A 23338-nucleotide genomic window follows, 5' to 3' on the forward strand; every position below is an offset into this window, starting at 1 on the left:
AAGGCTCAGAGCCAACAGTCGCATGCCAGATGTATAGAAATAAAAGACATACTGACATGTTCAACTAACTGCTTAAATGCAGAAATACAATAATGTTCGAAGTGGACTCGACAGTGACAATTCGGTTGCATGAAGGAAAGTTTGGTTTGTGATGACCCAGATGTTTAAATCCTATTATGCACTGAGTTTGAATAAATAAATAAATAAATACATTGATATACATGCTTATTTAGAATTCATCTATATACATCCAAAGCAGCAACAGGTAAAATTAAAAAACACTGTGCAGAACTTCGCAATATCATAGAATAAAGTGCAACAAGGAAAGCTATCAATAAATATTCTTAAAACCATGCATAATATCGCATATAAATATGTGCATATAAATATAGGCTAGGTTCATCAGGAATAGATATAACTATAGATATTCCGTCATCATTGAGTTAGGATACTTCATTATAAGCTCCCCATATACTTAAAAATCATTCTTGCATGAAGAACCGTTTGCCCATATATATATATTTTTTTAATGTTGTTCATTTGACATCTGGTAAATCCTTTCTGTTAGAGAGCATTGCATAAATAAAAACACAAGCCTTATTCTGAAAAACAGTCTTTGATGTGCTCCATTTTATGAAGTGAAACCCCTTTCTAGGCGGTGCTGTGTTATATGTATTGCTTCATGGTGCTTGCGCCACCGTGTGTTGTTTTGTGTTATTGACTAAGGTCCAAGCAAGACAAGGCCTTACGACCGTCATAATAGGCCCCTTAATATTTTCTACAGCACATTATGTGCATATATAAAGTGTGTGGATATTTAAGAAATGCATACAAATATGAGCAACTTTTGGACTACTAAATGCTTGTTTTCTGACTCTGATTGTGCACTGGGGTCTGCTAACCAGGCCCAGGGCTCTGTGTAAAAGGTATATGGTAATACGGTGTAATTACAGATGGTACTGACAACCTACCCATAAGTCCCTAGTATATGGTAGGGCATGTAGGTTTAGAGGCCCAGTGCACTTAAGTCTGTACTGCTGTGGTGCCTGCTGTCATTTTTTAGCCAGCCCATGTCCAAATTAGACTTTGGTATTAAAAATACATCAGCAGTCTTAAACTACCTTATGAGTCACCCTAAAGGCATGACCTAGGTGCCCCAGGATAGCGTGTTTTGAAAAAATAGGCAGGAACATTATAAAAGATGTTTATACGCTGTGGTGGCAGAACAACTCCCAATTTTGTTTTTCCTCTTTGTCGTACATTAGCTCTATAGGTTAACTGGGGAAGTCTTGAAGACTTGATCAAACTTTTGATATGAGTGAGCTAAAATATTCATTCAAAGTATGAAAATAATAGTTACAATCAATCTCGCAACTTGCCAAGGTTGAATGTATTATGACTATTGCAGGAAAGTAGTTTTAGAACTGCTTTCCTAAAGTTACCTAATATCAGCCCTTTAGCAGCCTCTCCTGTTTGACCAGCCTTTGACAGGCTGAGCCAAGCTATTCTGATGAGGTATGAAGTGGCCTGGGCTGAGACAAAGGACCATCTAATGGGAGGAGATCTGCAGATGCAAATGCCAGGACAGGAAGGGGGATGGGTAGCAAAACTGGTCTTCAAAGGGAGGAAGACAGTAGGGACAGGAACCAGGCCCATCCCCACTTCCTGCATCCCCAGCCAGTTGGGTTAGCCAGACATGAACTTCCAGGCGAGAGCTTCTCCATTTTCATTTTTGTGAAGTAGTGCTTTCTGGGACATATATATGCCACACTTCTAAGGAAGTTGTCATCAATGAGGTTAGCATCCTGCACCCCATTGGTCAGGAGTGCCCCCTTTTTTGCCAGCCCATAAACCTGGACAAATATGGGAGAGATGCACAGCAACTGAGATCCCTGCCTGGAAATATCAAGAGAAGAATGACTGCTCTTCTGGACCTCTTGTCTGCACAAAGACCGGACTGTGCTCTGAATGACTGCACCTGCTGCACACTCTAAGCTTTACAAAATAGGACTTTGCCATGCTTCAAAGGATTAAGGAGTGGACTCTCTGACAGAACAGGCACAAAAGAGCTTCACAAAGTCATCTGCATCAACTCCACCAAGAAGAGCCCGCTGACCAGTGTCCAGTGGACGTTTGAGGATTTGACCAGGTCCATTGTAGGAACTATAGTTCCAACTGTGTAAGGAGGAACTCAGAGCTTCTGGAACTTTGGCTGGTGTTGCTGACCCTTCAATATCCCCCAAAATATATTATAGAAGAAGATCTAGAAGTTTGGAATCATTTAGAGAACTTTTGTGAAAAAGATCCATAAGGTGACCGACCGGTTGTCGAGAGTTAAGCCGACCGTGTTGAACCATGGCTCGGCCTGAACTTCAGATCTGCCCGCTTAAAGCTCTGGAGCTCTAAAGTATTGAACCAAGACGTGCAGGAATCACTGAGGCATCGCACTCAAGCAAGCCACTGTCGTTGAACCGCAACCTGGTCAGCCAAGGACACTCGCTCAATGTCGAGAGAAAAAGAACCAAAAAAGGCGCTAAGTGCGTAGGAAAAATCTTAACCAGCCCCAACCACCCCATCCAGTGCAAACTGCGCTCCATTGCAGTCGGCCTGAAACTTTGATGTGGTGCCGGTCAAGCGCGAACAGATGTCCTCGGTTGGTTCTTCATGCTTTTAAGCACTAGAAAGCACATTTTTAACATTTGATCTTTAAAAACTCATGTCTCTGGTTCCCTACATTGTTTTTTGTCATTTTGGTGTCATTTTAAAGATACAAATATTTTCTATTTTTATGAACGGGTGATGGATTTATATTGTGTACTGTGTCTTACTCATTTACTGTTTTGGTGATATTAAATGCTTTATACACCTGTCTCCTAAGTTAAGCCTGACTGCTTGTGAGCCAAGCTAGCAAGGGTTGATAAAGGATAAATTTATTGGGATTTGGAACCAGATGTACGACCATTCCATTTTGCGGGTCGAAAATTAAATTTTTTGATTCTATGAAAAAGGAATATACTAATGTGTCTCAGACACACACATTTAGAGATTCCCAATGGGGTTGCAAATGACCTGCCTCATCAATATTCATGAGACAGGTCACAATTTGCAACCGATGGGAATGGGTTACCATCACAGGGATGGTGGCCTGCTGGGGACAGTAGACCCTTTATGTGTGTTTGCTTTTTTAAATGAAGCAACATTTTTCCTTAAAGGAAAACAGGGTGCATTTAAAAGAAAACAATTAAAAGTTTTTTTTTCCATTTTTTAAGGGCAGGCAGTGGCTCTTAAAAATATTTTCGTCCCCTTACCATTTGCGGCAAGCTTACCACAAAGTTTGACATTGGTAGCAACGGTGATTGTTTCGTGACCACATTTGCAGTCGCGGTCGCAAAACTATCATACATCCCCCTGCAACTCGCTATAAGGAAGGGAAGCCCTTGACACGCCCCTTCTTATTAGCGACTCGCAAACCCTATTTTTCGAGTCGGCAATAGGTTACCAACTCGCAAAAGAGGGTTTGTGCAATTTCCCGTTTAGGACAGCTAAAAACGGTTGTACATCTGGCCGTAGGAAATTTGAGCTTATTTGTTATTTGTTGATTTTACCAAGAAAGTCAATACCCAATCTTGGGTGGACTTTGTTGACGTCTAAGGAAAGACACTAGAGGGTATCAAAGAAAATACCTATGAGAGGAGCTATAATCTGTTTATGAAGGAGCACTATTTTAGTAATTGTCCCTCAGAAAATTTACACCATTATCTGGTAGATTCAAAGCTTTCTAGCCCTAGAGAGCTGGCTCTGAAAGCTGATGAGTGGGTAAGGACAAGAGTATCCAAGAAGTCCAACAGGGACACTGCAAGAAGGGGGGTGTTAGACCCACAAAAACCTAAAGAGGGAGGTGGTAAGCCAACCAAATAAACTCCCTCAATACCCCAAACACCAAACACCCCAAATCCCATCCCAACCCTGACAAGCAGAGGCTTTAAAAGTTATTTGAGAACAAGGTGTGTTTTGACTATCAGCAGCCAGATCACTTCAGAAGTGACCCCGCCTGTTCCAAAAAGTGGTTAGCACTGGGCTGTCCAGTGTAGCTATAGAGGAGAATACCACAGATAAGGAGGCCCTCTTAATATTTTGCTGGTAGACAGGTTCAAGCTGGTGATCCTTGAGGGTGGGCGTTGGCACTTATACCCCATTCAGGTGAATGGGATCCCTATCACTGTCTTAAGAGACACAAACGCCAGTCACACCATGGTGGTTCACAGGTTGGTGTCCCAAGATCAGTATGTGCCAGGAGAGACAAAAAGAGTAAGGGTAGTCTCAGGCGAGGTTACAACCAAGTCTTTAATCTTAGTGCCCCTGGAAAAGGAGGGTACCCTTAGCTGGTATAAGTAGGTAGTCTTATAGGAAATATTTCAAATTTTAAAATGACACCAAAATGACAAACTCCAATGTAAAGAACTGGAGATATGAATTGTTAAAGATTAAATGTAAAAATGTGCTTTCTAGTGCTTAAAAGCGCCAACCGGGGACATCTGGTCATTCTTGATCTGGACCAAGTCAAAGGTTCAAGACCCACCACAGCAAGCAGGCACATTATAAATAATGAGAATGAAATGTAAATGTCTAACATCGTTAAAATGCCACCTAGAACTTAACACCATAGTATCTACTTCTATGTGCTACTCTAAGAGAGCACAGAAGGCAGAGAAAATTTCAGTCTAGACTTTCTTAGGGAGAAGAGACGTACTGCGTATCTTGTTGACAGCAATGGATAATTTTATCAGCAGAGACATGAAGACAGTGTTCCCTGCGAAGGGCAAACACACGCTGTGGGTTTCCTCCCGGACTCAGCTTTATCAGCTTCAGGCGACATGTAGGATCTGCAAAGTGTGCTGGCAGTATGGTCAGGCCATCTCTGGCAGAATCTTGTGCGATAATCTTGATGAACGACCTCTTTTGACAAGTGCTCAATTGGCAGTCTTATATACTAAATATTATCAGAAATTGGAATTTCTTATAAAAAATTTTGAATGTCTGACATAGATTACGTGCAACAGAGGTGTGTCCTCCAGATGTTTCCTAATGAACATATAAGGTTAAAGGACGTCAATTCAGACTACACTATTTCGGTAATATGTCTAATTTTTACTCTAACGTAACCTTGACATTGTGAAGAATAACGTTTTAACCCAGGCAAATGTCTCATCAATTGTTACATCTATGTTATTGGTTGAGTAACTTGATGTTTTCATAAGGTCAGATGACATCTGTGTCATATAACAGACATGACAATGATTCTGCATAAATCGTGAAAGACGGCGGCTTCAATTGTTTAAGATTTAAAAGATGGCAACTTCCATTATCCAAGATTGAGTCGGGCCTACATAAAATAGAGTTGGACCATAGGGGCTTTACGTTAGTCAATTGCAATAAAATATATAACTTCCACTAAAACTAATACCATAACACTCAACAGTCAGACAGTCGATTGAAGTTCATGCAGGCTGAATAATAATTCCTTTTTACTGCTTGACACTCTTACACACACACACCTAAGACAAACCTGCTAAGGGTCATATCCATTAGCCTGTATTATACATTTCCACAGCAATAAACCACCCATCACCAACTGAACAGGCACAGAATATCTGAGGAGATCTGCCACATACCACAGGTCAGCAGTAGACTATAATTTAGTCCAACACTGCAGATCCAGACTAGCAACAATCAACAGCCAGCAGATTTCTCCACCACTTCTCCCTTTAACCTATGTCTACACAGGACCATGAAGAGACAAACAAAGTATCTCAGACTGGACAGCCCAGTACAGTAGCCAGCTAAGTGGATTATGGACAAAAAAACACAAAAAGGGATCTTCAGAGCTACTCAATGCTGCCAGTTCATTAAAAACCATAAGCTGAGCGCCTATTTCTCACACTTCTTCATCCATCACACTACTAAGTGCTGCATCCCATAATATGATAACTGCATCTCAGTGGTCATCACACACAACATGAAACACTTCCCATAAAGGATCAAAACAAAAGACAACACATTTCCAACCAAACACTGCACTCAGTATTGAGTGCTACCTATGTAAGCGAGAACTTCAGCGCCCTATAGGCTGTAGAAAGCATTTTATAAATGTTTCAAAACAATATAGTACAATGCAAGAAGTAACAATGGGTCGAAACTGAGATACCATTTAAAAGTTACATCCGTAATGTATATATTATTGAGCATTGGGGTGAGTCTGAATAGGCAGCAATAAATTGCTGTGGGGGAAAAACTGTGAAATAAGAGCCTAATTATTTATTTTTACCAGTCATTTCCTCGGATGGCTGGAGCCACAGGCGCCCCACTCACTTTCTCCTGCTGCCCAGGATTCATTGCACAGCCTCAGTGATAGGTTGAAGAGAGGACTAAGGAGGGTGATGAATAGAAAGAAGGCCAAGAATGGATAGAGGGGGGGGATGTTAACAGGAATTATTTTTGAATTTTTTGCCTGAGCTGCCTGTGGTTCACAGTCTGGCCCTGTAGAATCCATCCCACACCCAATGCTGGTTTTTCATTTCTATGAAGATTAGTCCGAACTGATTTTCAGGGAGGGGTAATGAGCACCTGGGACTACTAGTCCAAAGAAGTGGGCCAGATCAAAACTCCTAACACCACTGGTTTTTGGTAACAGTTATCACTGCAATTTTAAAGGCTCATGCGAAAATGAGGGGAATTAAATGTAAAATGTAAATATAAATGTAAATCCCGTACTTGTATAGCGCATGAATCACCCCCAAAGGGGTATCTCAGCTGGGGGCCATTGAGAGGATTAAGTGAGCTATTGCCCAGAGTCGCATGGTGCTGGGCAGACCCCTGCCGCCGGAGCAGCAGATCGAACTGTGATCCCCAGCGTCCAGCATCAGTCCCCCTGGCCGCAGCACCAAACCTCTCCCCGCCAATTACACTTGATATGTAAATGTAATGTAATGTATGTTTTGTAAAGTGCTCGATTGCCGTGGCGTCTTGGCGCTGTGCAGCGCTGTGGAACCCATCCTGGTTTTCCCTGTGAGATGCCACCTACTGGGCACCCCCAAGGTGAGGCAAGGCATCCCAGCACTATGGGGCCGTTGTGGAGATTAAGCAAGCTATTGCCCAGAGTGGGAACCCATGATTAGAGTAGGCACCGAGGCGAGAATTATCGAGTCCGTGGACATTTGAGCTCAAGACCCTGCCGCGTCGGGAATTGAACCCTGGTCCCGGGTCAGACTTCTGCATCAGGGTTTGCTGCCTCTAACCAGTGAGCCACACTTCTCCACTGGATCAAATTGTAACACCATAGGTAAATTACAATTGCAGTATCTTTAAGAACTATTAACTCTATACATTTGACCTGGCTTGTAGAAGTTGGGGTAAGTAAATTTGAATAGCTTGTTCTAGGAAAATTCCTTGAAGATTTGTGTTAATAACAAAATGTTTGTAGTAATCGCGGTTTGTCATTTTATTTTTTACTCAAATGTGAATCTCACTTAAAAAAGTATTTGAGGATATAGGCATTGAGGTAAAAATGGCATTGTAATTTGCATTTGAACAAGTCTCCTGCACGTATTTCACAAAACATTTTACGTAAACTGCACGCTTGAATAAAATACGTTATCTAAAGATGAAAAGCTAATAAAAAAGTTAGAGAATATTTTGCAACTGTTTTCTGTATTTCATCTTATGCTTATGAACTCTGATTTAATGCTGTAGGTTTCAGTATAATCCACATGCTATTAACTAGGACTAATTTTCCATTCATCAATTGAATTCATGAATGCAATTCTGCTTTATTTTCAATTATAGCGATGTTTTAATGCATTCAACTGCTAAACCTGCTTCTTATCCTCCCAACCAGGACACTGGAGATGCCAACTCAACTTTTGACCAAGACAACTTGGAACGAATTTTACGTGATCTGTTTGAGGCTGGAATTGAGACCACAACAACTACCCTTCGATGGGCACTCCTCCACATGATGACTCAACCAGACATCCAAGGTGAGGGACTTGTAGTGTCCACACTCTTATGCCTCTTGATGTGGAATGCATTGATTACTTCCAACTAATCCTTATTAGATACTGTAGCCTACTTCGGGAAGGTATGGCTCCACCCCAAAACAGACCTATGTTATGTCCCAGATCTAAGCTCCTCATCCCACTGTCTTTATGTTCCTGATTGTGGTCTCATAGATCTGAAGTACCCCTTGATGCTTCAATTTCAAGTACAAAACAATACAATACATTTGTAGAGTGCACAGCTATGACCAAAGAAGTGTCCCGGAACCGGCGGAAAGAGTACTTTCAACTACAGTGATCCTAAATTACGTCAGAGAGTAATGTTTTGAGGCTCTTTCAGAAAACAGGTTCAGCCAGGGCAGCTTTTCAGACTAAGACAGAAGGGGGTTCTACAACTTTGAGGACAGGAAAACAAATGATGCACCACCTCTTCAGGCCTTGTGAATGCGAGGGAGTTGGCAACGTTTCAGATTATTGGATCTCTATTGGTAAAGAGGACCTTTGTGGGTGTTTCAGGTTTAAAGCGGTAGACACCTTGGCCCCACCCACCTAGTGGGTGTGAGAAATGTTAGCAACGAGGAAGAGCAGATACAGCGATAGGATTATTATTGACACGTAATCCATACTCCTCCCTCCGTCTTCTTTGTATCTGCTTACCACAACGTTGAGACAATAGTACTGAAACGGGAAACAGCCGTTACACTGCAAGTGTTAAAACGCATGCCATTACCCTGCCCGTTGTTGCAACGCAAACGGTGTGTAGCAGGGGGTACAATGTTTTGGATTTAACTCCAACATATTCCCTACTATTGCACACACTGTAGTTGGAATATTAAATTAAACTATTCCAACTTCCAGCTCACCTCTGACAGCAAGTTGGGGTAAAGTTTTGCTTTGCAATGGCATGCGGGGTAATGCCATGCATTGCAAAGTCATACAACCATACTGAAACACAAACAATACAGTACTGACATCATTACAATGAAATAACTGTGTTCTATTGTGCCAGATACAATTACTTAAACGATATTGAGATGTCCTAAAGGACTGACCCCCCGCCACAGCTGTCTGTAGATGCATATCATTTGAGCCTTTAATAAATAGTGAAAGTCAGATGTCCACAATAATGTTCTGCAAATGTCTAACCCAAAAAGCCCTCCATATGTCACTCAAGAGGCTTCTGCCATTTGGAACAGCCCAGCACCATTTTTGTTTTTAGACAAGTGTCCCATTGACCAATGGATATGTATCTCTTTGTGTTGACCACTCCGCCACAGAAAGTGATAATCCTTTCTTAGAACTTATTCTTAGTGCTCAGTGTATTGCAGGGTTATCCTTCTTCCAACATAGTCCTATTTTTGGATTCATTATCCTCCAAACAGTAGTGACAGAACTTGGAGTTTCTCATTTGCGCCCCTGCCATGTGTCAGTTTGGCCAGTTGTATTGAATTTTTTAAGCTTGGTACTTCATTTCTTATCTTTATCTGAGTTGCAATTAGACCAAAAAGTAGTTTATTGGATCATGTTGAATGGATTTAACAACAAACCAAAGCCTTCAACAAATATAGATGAAAGAGTCAGACATTTACAGCCGGCTTCAGGATTGACAAAATGCCTTGTTTGCTACCTATTGAACTTTGGAGTAGCAACAGGCAAACCCTAGTGGAGCCCTGCGTTGAGGGACACTACAAGTGATTGATCACCTTTACAAGATACATGGGCTTGATTTAAGGTTTGCCAGATGGTACCCTATTTATCAGGGTGCCAAAGGACATTACCTCTGCCACTCTGCCATCCTGACAGACTACTCTCAGTCAAATGTGAGATAACCACCAGACCAGCAGATATCTCTGCACCATGAAGAGAACCGCTGTCACACTTGTTCCTGTCAAGGTAAAATACATTTGGGGGAGGGCAGTCATTGCTTTTGACTTCAGTCGACCACACTTTTACTATTTCTTTTCAGAAACAAACTCCTCAGTTTGTTTCCGAAAAAACACAATACTAATGACCTACACACCCTGGAAGATTTCTCCTAGGGTGTGTGAGTCATTACGTTTTAGCATTATTCCTCACTGTCAGATTTTTCCTGGTGGTGACAGACAGAAACAAATGCATTCCCCCATCCAGTATAATTAGAGTGAGCAGTGTAATGCCCTTCCACTGACCAAGGGCGTAACACAGGTCCCGCAGCCCCCGCGGTCGGGGGGGGGCGCCCTCCAGGAGCCCCCTCTACGCCCGTGCAGCCAGCAACCACTTCAAAAGATGATAGGCACTAGGCTGCCGGATTCCTCAGGAAAGTCACCCACATTTCTCTGCAGCTGCTGACCGAATGGCAATAATGTTGGCTCCATATCGGTTGCTTTCAAAGCATCTTCCTGCAGTGTCCTGACATCTTATGAGAGAAAAGGGATGAGAGGCGTGGAACACGTGCGCCTCGGATGCTTGGACCAGAATTGTTTTTAAACATTATACAATTACAATTATATTTCTGTTTTTTAGTTCGGAAGCATTGGCATAGACGTCGACATATCTCTTTTAATATCAATGTCTTACAAGATGAATCTGTAGGTGGCACTTTAACTGTTTTGCATCAGTGAACCAACATCTGGGAAAATCACCACCAAATATAACAGTGAGCAGAGAGATTCTTCTGGAGAAAACCAGCCCCCAGTGCACACCCAAGGCCTGTTAGTAATGTGATGATGTGAAATACGTAAGCCTTCCATGCCCCTTATGCGGGGATAGTGTAATTTGTGTTGAGAAAGAAAAATGGCGCGTTAGTGCATAGCTGTGATGAATTCCTCATAGAGAGTAGAGACAGTGAAAGGACCAGGATGCAAAACACATCGGTCAGATTTACAAGCCCCTTGTGACTCTCTACTCGGCCGTTGCATCACATTTGTGACGCAGCGGCGGCGCAAAAGATGCGCCATGCTGCGGGGTATTTACAACTTGACGCAGCTGGGAGATGCGTCACGTTGTAAAGCCCTGTGCCAGAAGGAGGCGTTCCTGCGCAGGGGGGGGGGGGGGGGGGGGCGTTCCGGCGCAGGAACGCCTCCTAAAAGTGGCTGAGTGAAATCTACAAGATTTCACTCAATCACTTTTGGGCCCATGCTGCATCAAAACCCTGCGCCTGCTTGAAGCAGGCGTAAGGATTGACGCAGCATTGGAAGAATAGGCCCCCCATTGCATTGCTGGAGCTGCGTGGCGCTTGCAACGCAACTCCAGCAATGTGCTGCCTTTACGGCACAGATGCGTCACACATCTGTGCCACTTTTGCCCCATGGTGCTCCGCATCGTAAATGCGGCGCTTCCGTGGTGGCGGAGCCGCAGCGCACATTAACTGGCGCATCCGTGATGATATGCAGGGATGCGCCAGTTATTGTAAATCTGCCCCATCAATGTTTGGAACCTGGAATCAGACATATATTTCCGAATGTGATCTACTACAGGGAACATGGATCTGAATTTGTGTTTGAAAAGAGGCTGGGTTAATAGATGTCAAACTACTAAAACGTCCCGTGAGCAGGCCGTGCTGCTAACCTCGTCTAAGAGAGGAACCCAGAAGGTTTTAAAATGCAGTTTGAAAGTTCTCCAGACTTTGTCTTCGATGGCCCCTTATACAGTTTCTGCCTATCAGGTTATAGCACCACCTTTGGTGAAGCAAATTCAACACGATTTGTCTCAAAAGATTGAGGGGCATATTACCAACAACTAGCGATAATTTTTGTCTCTAACTTGTTTAGAGACAAAAATTATCGCCGCACATAGGCGATTTTTATCGCAGATAAACCTTGCTATTAGCAAGGTTTATCGCAAATGCGATAAAAAACGGCCGCAATGCATGAATATCGCTGAAAAGTCAGCGATATTCATGCATTATCGAGCAAATGCTCTTAGCCATGTTATCCACCTCCCATTGGATAACATGGCTAAGAACTGCTCAGGGCAGGTGTTAGTTTTTGGAGATATTCGCGCTTAGAGCGAATATCTCCAAAAGTTGGTAATAGGAGATAGCGATGTTAGCGACTGTTTCCAGTCGCTAACATCTTGGCACGCCCACTTTGCATGTCATTAGTGATAAATATCACTGACATGCAAAGCGGGGCCCAAGATGGTCGCTATCTCCTATTAGCTGTCACTAACTGGTGTTAGCGACAGCTTGGTAATAGGGAGATAATTTTATCTCCGCTTTCTTGGCTTTTAAAGCCAAAAAAGCGGAGATAAACCCCCTTGATAATATACCCCTGAGTTTAGACTTTGTTTAAGGAATGTCACTGTTAATGGATGTTACCTGTATGGATGCTATAAAAAGAGGGAGGACTGCTTGCATTTCGAAATCCTAAACCTCTCCTAATGAGTGTCGGATGGGTTAAGCGTCACAATGGTTACTGACTTCCCGTCCACCGCGGGGGTGTAACACAAGCCCCTGCAGCCCCCGGGGCCCCCTCCACAGCTGCGCATCCAGCAACCACTTAGAACTACACACATCCGTCTAGGATGGGAGTTACGTAACTTATGTAACGCTCGCCCTAGTTGCACGCGCAGCCTCATCTTAAATACATGGGGCCTTATTTATGAAAAGTGACGCATCGCTGTGTGAAAACAGCGATGCGTCACTTTTCACTGCGCACTCCTTGCGACACCAATGATGCGTCATATTTAATGTATGACGCATCATGTCGCAAAGTGTTACAGATACGTCAGTATTTCTGACGTATCTGTAAGCGCAAAAGTGACGCATTGCTGGGGTGTGTCACAAAAGTGACGCAGCTCCAGCAATGCGTCCTTTCACATGGGGCAAGCCCCATGTGAAAGGGCTTGCATCAGTCTTACACCTGCTGTGAGGCAGGCGCAAGATTTTGACGCAACAGCGTCCTAAAAGTGACGCAGTGAAATTTCACTGCGTCACTATTACGAGGCTTTTTGCGGGGGAACGCCCCCTCTGCATACATTATACCTGACGCAGGTATAATGTGGCGCAGGGGTTTAAAAAGTGACGCATCTACCTAGATGCGTCACTTTTTAAATATGGCGCAACAAGGCGCATGTTTTACGCCGCCGATGCATCACAAAAAGTGACGCATCAGCAGCGCAAAACTGACGCAAGGCCTCATAAATGAGGCCCATGATCTTCACTGTTAGGGTGGAGCATACAGTGGGGCTGGTCATTCTCATGCGCATGCCACTTTGTGCAAATAAAAGTGCGCGTGAGGTGAGGAGGCGGCTGGGAGGGACCGACGGGGACTTCCACAGTGAGGGCAACACTTTCAAAGTGGGTGTTTGTATCCTGCAGGCCCCAGGTTTGGACTTGAGACAGCTTGCTGGACTTTGGAAAGTGCCAAACTTGTCTCATATAGGCATCCATGTGCTGAGTCCCGCACTTCTCATAGCCTCACTGCAGTGCTGCGGGAGTCAGGTGGTAGTCATCCCTCCTCCTGCGAGACTTTCAAGCAAAACGTAAGAAACAAGTGTTGTTTAAAGCATTGGTGATCTGACTGTGCGCACTTTAAAAGCATGTGTTTAACCACACAGGAGGCAAGATATGCAGAAGTAGCAGGTGGTGCCAATAACTGCTGCACCGTCCACTGCCGCATGGGCAGGCTCACACCCCGGTCGCCCCCCCGAAAGCCTCTTCAGCGAGGACTCTGCCTGGTGATGTAACGCAGCGCCGGCGGGCTTCAGAGTGCCCTACTCTCCCCCTGACAACAGCCAGCAGGCCTAACTGTAGCATGCAGGCTTCTGTAAGCAGGGGACGCGACACCACCAGGCCACCCCAGTTCCCAGTCGACACATGCACCTGGGAGATGCTGAGAGGGTAGGGGGCTTGCTGTAGTCACAGCAGAAGCTGTCCTGCTCCCCAGCATCAAAATGAGCCCCCACCTTTCCAGCCTCTCTGGAAAATGCCCAGTGTCCAATAGGGCCAGTAAGGGTCTGATAACAGTTAAATACATTGAAAACTGATTGCATTTTCGATTTCTCCGGGTGACAAACCGTGAGTGGTCTAGACTGCATCCCCTGAGTTGCAGGTACATTTCAAGGCACTCTAAAGCCAGGGTTGGTCCACTGATAAACTATGACAAGGTAACAGACCAGATCACCCTCAGCAAAGAGCTGTCAGCCAAAAGGCCCATCACAGTGACTAACGACCAGAAGCAGTAGGTAATTTAGTGCAGCAAAGGTCCTTGGGCTGGCCCTACTCACCAGCTTCATCCTTTGACACCTAAAAGCGCTAAACTAACCTTCCATGTGCATCTCACCACAATTGGCTGAAGCAGGTGAGATTAAAAATGAAGGTTTTAACTGACCGCCCGAAAAGGCATTCATAGCAGATAGCTCACGCATATAGTCTCCCTGCTGTCAATGATCTAGTGATGTACTGTTGGGTAGGGTACCCTGTACCCTCCTCCCAAAGCTATGGCTGTAATGTGTGCCTGCCTGGTCGCATCACAGAAATAATGTTAAAGGGTTCTAAAACTAGAGAGAGGAATATGGAAACTTGCCTAGGTTCTGTTGGGGTGGGTTCCTCAATTTCACTCAGGTGGATCTTGGCAGTATATTGGCCTGTTATGCTCACATGTAAATAAAATACTCCTCCATGGCATCACATGCAATGCACCTTAATGGTACCTTTTTGGTACAGTGCGCTTTAATGGTAATCTATTGCATGTATATCTCAGTCATGTCAGGAGCTACTGCGGGACCTGGGACAGTAAAAACAATAAAAGTAATCCATATTTGTGAAGAGAAAACATATCACCTCCTTAAGTGTTTCAAGGCACTAGGATCCATCAGGGAGATTAAGTAGGCTATTGCCCAGAGTCACACGATGCTGAGCTGAGCTGGCGCTGTGATCCCCTTGCTCTGGAGTCCGCCACTCTGGCTGATGCGCCACACCTCTCCCTGGAATGGGGCCCCAGTGGCATGAAGATCTGTTTCAATCTTTAAAACAAAATGTTCTGCAGGGAAAGATAGAGCACAACAGATATAGCACTGGGTGCCATCCCGTGGTGTTAGACATGGTGCCATCCTGTGGTGTTAGACATGGTGCCATCCCGTGGTGTTAGACATGGTGCCATCCCGTGGTGTTAGACATGGTGCCATCCTGTGGTGTTAGACATGGTGCCATCCTGTGGTGTTAGACATGGCCATCCTGTGGTGATAGACATGCTATCCTGGGGTGTTAGACATGGTGCCATCCTGTGGTGTTACACATGGCGCCATCCTGTGGTGATAAACATGCTGCTATCCTGTGGTGTTAGACATGGCACCATCCTGTAGTGATAGACATGGTGCCATCCTGTGGTGTTACACACATGGCCATCTTGTGGTGATAGACATGCTATCCTGGGGTGTTAGACATGGTGCCATCCTGTGGTGTTACACATGGCGCCATCCTGTAGTGATAGACATGGTGCCATCCTGTGGTGTTACACATGGCGCCATCCTGTAGTGATAGACATGGTGCCATCCTGTGGTGTTAGGCATGTTAGCGCCCTCAACATTAAATAGGGCAGGCTAGCTTTAAACTTTATAATTAATTGTTGCAAAAGATCAAGGGTCCCCTAAATTGTGGCCTATTGGATGAGGATCCCTACAGCCCCCTTATGGATGGCCTGGTATAGCAGTAACCTAGCTGAAAGGAAACAGAGGTTTGTTCAGAAAGTATTATTTTGGATATTAACTATAAAATGTCCATAAAGCCGTCACATACATTTTAAGATAAATGTAATATTATCTCTCTTTACAAATTATTAGATCTCTCTAAATCATACTAAAAACGAAATCTAGTTTGAAAGAGGTACTTATTCTGGATAGCAGCTTCGCTATATTCTCGCAGCATGAGAGAAAAATCGACCCCAAAGAAGAAAAGCCTATAAAAGGATATTCCAAGATACATAAAAGAAATCAATGCGAGTGTACAAGTGCTAAATGCTAATTTTAGGTACAAATTTAAGACATATCGGTGCCTAAATGTCACCTAAAAGTGACAGAAAAATATAAGTGTATTTCTAGTTTTTAATATGAACCGATGGGGCCTACAGGTATTAATGTTTGGGGACCAGCACTTATTTTTCGCCATCAGACTTTGATCCAGAGAAAACGAGAGAAAAAACACAAAAGGGGGAAAGAAGGAGAAAGGAAAAAGACAAAAAACAGTGACAAAAAAGAAAGCAGATACGAAAAAGAACCTGAAAAAGTGTTTCTGCGGGTGAATGAAAGAGGCATGGGGTTGGAATCAAGATTATAAAGCACTGGAATTCACGCCCCCCAACCAGGGACTTAATGCAGGCCCCTGCAGCACATGGGGCCCCAAAACCTTGAAGGGCCCGTCCAGCGGCAAAACATAGGACTCCTTAGTCCTCGCTGTGAGAGGGCTTCCCTCAGCACAGTACCCTGGCTGGAGAGCTCCTGATTGAGTTTGGAGGGGGCCCTCTCCACGCCCCTGAAGTTTCGTTAAGCCACTGCCAATATCTCCGTGGGCTGTTGGGGAAGTTTTCTATTGATGGAGCCAAAAGAACTCCATTGATGAAAAACTTACGTCCCTAAATATCTCTAAATGATTCAGTCAGGCCGAGGGTTTGGCAGATGGTGTACTCTGTCTGGCTGTTGAACAGCATCTGATATTGCTTTTAATTAACCCTGCTTCTGGAGCCCTACCCTTTCAGTTTTCAGACCTGTTCTTGGAGTTTTATTAGAGTGTGCTTCATAGGTTAGCCACTTCAGAGCAGGAAATCAAAACTCCATCCTAAGTTGAAATCATGACGTTTATAATGATCTTTCAGGCTAGATCTTTGACCCATGTGCACTAATATCAACTTCCTGAATATCAATCTAATGATCTGTGAAGATGGCATCAACACACAGAGCAGTGCTATTTTTCCAGCTGCAAATAAAACTACTGTTGTGCACTCACACCACCAACAGATGCCCCTGGATATATGGCAGGAGAAGGGGATATCTTGAGATGTGGGAAATAACCACTTCTTGGTGGCCTTGACCATGGACATGTCGGACATCAGAGAAATCAAATTAACTTCTGACAACTGAAAGATCTGAGCACCTAATAGTGCCAATATCTGGGATTACCTCCCAGCTTGCCTGTTTGTATGCGCTTCCGCAGTAGTGTTGCAATTCCTGATCAATGCAACTTGTCCAACACTGTGCTTATATTGGGAGAACATGATGACTGTATGTTTACTTAAGTCAGACAATGTGACTATGCACAGCAAGTTATCTTCCCGGGTCTTTGTAAGGTTCCATAACAGAGGAGTCAAATTGACTTTTCCCTTTGTGTTTGGCCTATAACCTCACCATTGGATTACAAAAAATGGCTAAAAAAATGACTTCACTATGAACCGGAATCTTGCTGCTACCTTTGGACCTTTTGTAAGGTCTCCGCACGAATAATCTGTAATTCATGAAACCTTGCCAACAGTAGGAATGTTACTCCCACATCTTTCCATCATGCTATACCAATGGTGAGTCAGCACCAAGTGGAACTTCCTTTAGTTTAGCAGAAAGTTATGCTTTCTTGGTATTGCTCCTGCACCTAGTATGAAGAGAGATGATTAGTTCACAGAAAATGTGTGGTTCATCCCACTTGTGAGGTGGTTGTAGCCATTTGCCACTAGAGTACAGAGGTATGTCTTTCTGTGACTCTGCACACCTAGCCAAGAACATCCATTCCACACTTGACTTTCAAGGTAGTGTGCATGAGCAGTCAAAGGTATATGAACAAGGGGGGTTGACCCATATAAGTCACTGGGACCTGGGTTGTATAGATACTGAGAGGAGAGGGTCCCAGCGTGTTAGAGGAAATGATTACATATAATTATCCATAGAATTACTCAACAACAAATGATTTTATCCACACAGTTTAATTCACAGTGGGATAACGTATATTTGATATACATCATGTCAAAAGAATTAAATCAACTGTATTGAACATCATACAGTGCCCCGAGGAGGGAAAAGGGAACGTGATGGTGAGGAGATCGTGCAGTGGTGGGAGTAAGTGACAGTAAAATCAATCTTTAGAGCACTTATTCATGCTATCAACAAAGTAGCAACAACTTGCATGCCGCATAATACTGTTATTCAAAGGAAGGCATACGACAAAGAGTACAGTGTATATACAATTTTTGGCGTGAAGTTGCCAGACAGACTAGATTATATCACAACGTGAACAATATTAATTCAGCATTATCGCATGGTGCGAGTATTGACAGTAGTGAACATGGTGCATTATCGGCAGTCAATGTGTTCACTACTGTCAATACTCGCACCATGCGATAATGCTGAATTAATATTGTTCACGTTGTGATATAATCTAGTCTGTCTCTACCTATGTGTTAAATCTGAGGCTTATTTAGTATCCTCTAACTCGTAATTTATACCCTCAATAGGTCCTTTGCCCCAACCCTCCCCTTATGGTCCTGATGAAGACCCCACAGCAAGGTTAATCGATCCTGCAACTTCTAGAGGGTCGAAACGTCGACTGTTTGTTTTTACTGTGGCAACTTCACGCCAAAAATTGTATATACACTGTACTCTTTGTCGTATGCCTTCCTTTGAATAACAGTACTATGCGGCATGCAAGTTGTTGCTACTTTGTTGATAGCATGAATAAGTGCTCTAAAGATTGATTTTACTGTCACTTACTCCCACCACTGCACGATCTCCTCACCATCACGTTCCCTTTTCCCTCCTCGGGGCACTGTATGATGTTCAATACAGTTGATTTAATTCTTTTGACATGATGTATATCAAATATACGTTATCCCACTGTGAATTAAACTGTGTGGATAAAATCATTTGTTGTTGAGTAATTCTATGGATAATTATATGTAATCATTTCCTCTAACACGCTGGGACCCTCTCCTCTCAGTATCATGAGCAGTCAAAGGCTTCTCAGGGAAGTAGCGACTGGGCAGGAGCTCAAAACTCAACATTCAGTCAACAGAAAGAATAACGTATTGTCCAGTCCAGTGCTTATCTTTTGAATTAAAAGAAGCTACTTTATTCTTACAGCATAATGTAATACTACACAGAGCAATGAATGGAATTCGACACAAGGTTGCGCTCCCATTTAGAGCAGCTCTCATCTTTGGCAGATCTGGCTTTTGTTGGCTGGGTGCAAACAGTGTGCTGGAATTGCAGGTGTGACAACCAAGCCAATATTAATCTTATTGATGTCTTTAGCCTGCAGGAAGATCAGAGCTCCGACCTCAGCAGCAATGAGGCATTCTAACTGGAACAGTGTTAGGGCTGAAGCAGTCTTTCATTCAGGGCAGACTGACAATCACACCCAATGCTTGATTCCTGCGGACGTTTCAATTGTGGTTCACAACAAGAACCATTGAGGGATACAGGGGGAACCCCTTCCACATAAACATGGCAGTGCTTCATTGTAATCTATCCCTGGTAACACAGCAGTTCTTTGAGTTCTCTGTAGAGAACTCACATCATTGGTCATGCTTCACGTGGCCTGGGGCAGAGTTGGGTGGTGTGGACACACTTTTATAGTCATTTCTCAGACTGAACTGGATCCAGTGTGTGAGGTTTCAAAACCAGTTTGGAGTGGTTTATCCTAAAATGTCATTGTCTGGCTGTTCCTCAGACCCAGCCTGTGTGCTACATGGTAACTCAAACAGCAGGTGGCAAGGAGTCTGACTACAAGCAGAATTATCCAAAACAAGGGTGCCATGAAGTGCAAGGTCTGCAACGGGCTGTTATCCGCCTCAGGTAAAGACAGGTAAAGACAGAAGAACATCCCCTGACTACAAACATCCTCACCTTGGTTCTATTCTAATGGACTAGAAGATGTGCCAGATGGTTACAGACTTCTTGTTGAGTGTCAGTTTTATTTTCTACAGAGCCTCTGGAATTCACTGATTGAAAGCAGAGATTCCAATGTTTAAAGGATGTAGAATTGGGCTTCCTCTGTTTACAGCATGCACATCCCAGTAGGTGCATCTTCCATGCATGAGAGGATTGTCCTTATTGAACCTCTCAGGTTGTCATTTTTGAGGACATCCTAGAGGAGATGCTCTTAGTCCCTACTGAGAAGTCCAGGCACATTTCTTCCATTCAGCAGTCTGTAGAAGAGGGTGTTTTTTCTCTGGTTGGATTAGGCAATAAGTAACCACCTCTATGCACCATCCTCACAGTATTTTGCCATTGCAAGGGCAACAAAAATAGAGGTGCTCTTCAGGTCTTTCACAACTTCATGTGACCCATAAGGTAGGTCTGACCATGGAGACGCAGTGGCTCATTGCTATCCCTCTCTTCTTGCGGAGCTTGACCACACCACCGGCAGTCATGCAACAAACAGCAGATGATATCCTTTCATCACACTGTGCGCTTATCCTTCTAACCTTCACTATGCCCTCCTACCACACAACCCTTCTCCTTTTCTCTCCCCCCCATGCCTTTGGGTGTCCAGAGTTCTCTCTGCCCCCATTGTACGAGCTTGATTGCGTTTGTTGTCCATGACGTGGCTTTCTCTTATGGTTACCTCATCTATGTTAAGGAACTGTACATGTGTATTTCCATCCCTGATCTCTATTTTTGTACGCTTGTATCCTATACCTCATGATCAATTGTTTACTCATGTATACAATTACGTTTTCTTTAACTTAAATAAAGCTTACTGACACCCAGGGCGTAAATACATATATGTAATGCTAAATATTTTACAAATGTTCAGCATTCTGAAGAAGTTCATATTTTGTACTTTTCTATATCTCTTACATTTTCATGAAAGCCTTTATGTCATTAAACCTAGTATAAGCATTCAACCGCAGTACTCTATAATAGGTAGTGCGGATCATTGAGTGAAAGGATGAGGGCAAGATGCTGCTGTAGAATTAACCATGGACACATTGTTATAACTTTTATTCAGTTTTTTGTCTGGCCTATCATGAATTATCCTAAAGCGCTTATTAAGTTTTCTGACAGTGAAGTATAATTGTCTGTCCCCAGAGAAAGTTCAGAAGGAATTGGATGCTGTCCTTGGAGAGAAGGAGACCGTCCAATATGAGGACCGGAAGAGGCTTCCATACACCAATGCTGTGATTCATGAAATTCAACGCATTAGCAGCGTTCAATCAGTCGGTGTCAGTAGGCAGCTTTTGAAGGACACTTCTTTGGAAGGATTCCACCTGAAGAAGGTACAAACCTACTCATGCAGGCAGAGCAGCTGCCCTAATTTTCCCATCCCACAAGTAATTCTACTCTCTTAGTTCAGTCTATTACAAATCCGAGTGCACCTGGCATGTGAGGAGAATTGGGGAGCATCCTGAATGCCCAGGGATTTCACAATTTGTCTAATTACAGGATTGAAAGAGTTGAGATACTGGTTATGAGCAACCTTGCATGGATCTTATTTGAAGTACAATTGGGTTTGTGTCAGTTGGACAGAGGAAGTTGGCACACCTCTCTTCTTTGATGGTGTTTGGTAAGCTGGTCACCATTCATCTTCATTATCTAAACTCTGTGGCCCACAGCTATAGCTTCGAACCTTGGAATGGAGGAACCAGGTTCACCTCTTCCAGTCAGCTCAACATGGGGACTCAAACATGCTCACTCAGCATGTCAGAATCTTTTACTTTTACTTTTGCTGATATTTGTAAACTCCCAGAAAAACATGTCCTGATTTTAGCTTTATAGAGCACTAACCATAATTTCTATGACAAAAAGAACCCCCCTCTTTTTGTTAATTTACTGTAGTATCCTCTTTATGAAATGCTTTCAGTTTTACAGGTTTCATTCTATCATGGGGGCATTCGGTTTTCCACAGATTTGTCATTAATGCAGAATGTTAGCATGCTAGTTGTTCATTATAACACTGCAGGGAAGCTGCAGTGCAACACTGGGGAACATACTCGCAGCATGCTGCTGGTTTTAGAAGTACATGTTTCACTAACCATACCTGAATTCTTTTCTGAAACTGATGAGGATGATATCTGAGAATTTATTGAAAATGCATCGGCATTTTAACTTTTAGCTTTTTAAACACTAAGCATAATTTCTGCTACAAATGGATGCTCTCATTTTGTTTATTTCTGAAGGAAATGCTTTCAGCTGTCCAGTTTTGATTCTACCAAAGTGGCATTCAGGTATGTCATGCTTTTGTCATAAACACAGAATGCTAGCACTCTAGGGGGTCTATTATAATGGCAGGCGGATTGCTGTGGCTGTGGCGATCTACCCGCCATTATTCACCGCCCACCTCCCATTTCCCCCACCATATTAGTATCGTGGGGGTACCCCGGCGGACGGAAAGACCGTCTGCCGGTTTTCCCCCACGCACACAGGTGACCGGGTGGAAAAGGGGCATGATATGGTGGTGGTGTCTGCAAGACACCACGATCCATATTATAATGCAGGCAGGAAGCAGCATTTCCGTGAAAGGCATGCAGTGTTTGCAGTTGGGGGCCCATTGCGGGCCCCCAGGATGTTGTGGTGGTGGGGGAGCACATGGGGGTACCTATGGTACCCCCTTCAGTTGCATGCACAACGTGGCAGGCACCACTCAGTGCCTGTCACGTTGTGCATGCAAATGCACAACATGACTGTTTAACATTGTGGCGGGTGCTGAATACAGCACCGCCCGCCACAATGTTAAATATACAGGCTGCGACCGCCATGGTGGAGGTCGCATCCTGATGGGCACAGCGGGACCGCCGCACCTCTTGCGGTATGTCCGGTTGACCGTTACGGTTGCGGGCGGACATTGTCCGCCCACCATCATAATAGACCCCATAGTGTTCATTAGAACACTGTGGCAAGGGGAAATGAACATCCCTGAATTAGAATTATGTGTGTGTCACATCTTTATGCAATCAATAAAGCTTGAGAAGTAACAAAAAATGACCAAACATTTTGGAGGAATTCACAAAAGGCCCTTCAGCTGGTAAATGTTGCAACTATAAGTAGTCTGAAGTTGACCCAAAGGAGCGCTTTTCATGAACACCAATAACATTGCACAAGGTCACAATCATGTTCTTTAGACACAGGGATATTACCAGCCCAATTACGGTGTTGGGGGAAAGCCTCTTACCTGCTGCATTATGATGACAGCAGTTGGAGGGAAACCGGCGAGGAGATTCCGCTGCACTTTTGACAGGCTCAAGGAGCCTGTCGGAGGTCACCATAATCCTGTTGAGGTTATGATGGTACTTTCTGACAGCCTTTACATATCTGCCTTTCTGACATGGAAAGGCTGCCGAAAAGTGACTTTGGGGGTCCGAAGCAGGGTCGCCGTCCCCCAGCGG

The 23338-nt window shown here is 43.8% G+C and overlaps 1 protein-coding gene across 2 annotated transcripts in view; it reads left to right on the forward strand.

Annotated features, from left to right (window-relative positions):
• LOC144791255 (cytochrome P450 2J5-like) overlaps nucleotides 1-23338 on the forward strand; it is a 192407-nt gene that overhangs the window by 138750 nt on the left and 30319 nt on the right. For both annotated transcript variants that reach the window (XM_078665906.1, XM_078665907.1), the window contains exons 6-7: nucleotides 7895-8036; nucleotides 21045-21232. In XM_078665906.1, the coding sequence (XP_078522032.1) occupies nucleotides 7895-8036; nucleotides 21045-21232 (330 nt within the window). The remainder of the gene's footprint in view (nucleotides 1-7894; nucleotides 8037-21044; nucleotides 21233-23338) is intronic.

Source organism: Lissotriton helveticus, chromosome 11 (genome assembly GCF_964261635.1).
Source record: "Lissotriton helveticus chromosome 11, aLisHel1.1, whole genome shotgun sequence".
In the NCBI taxonomy this organism is placed as follows: domain Eukaryota; kingdom Metazoa; phylum Chordata; class Amphibia; order Caudata; family Salamandridae; genus Lissotriton; species Lissotriton helveticus.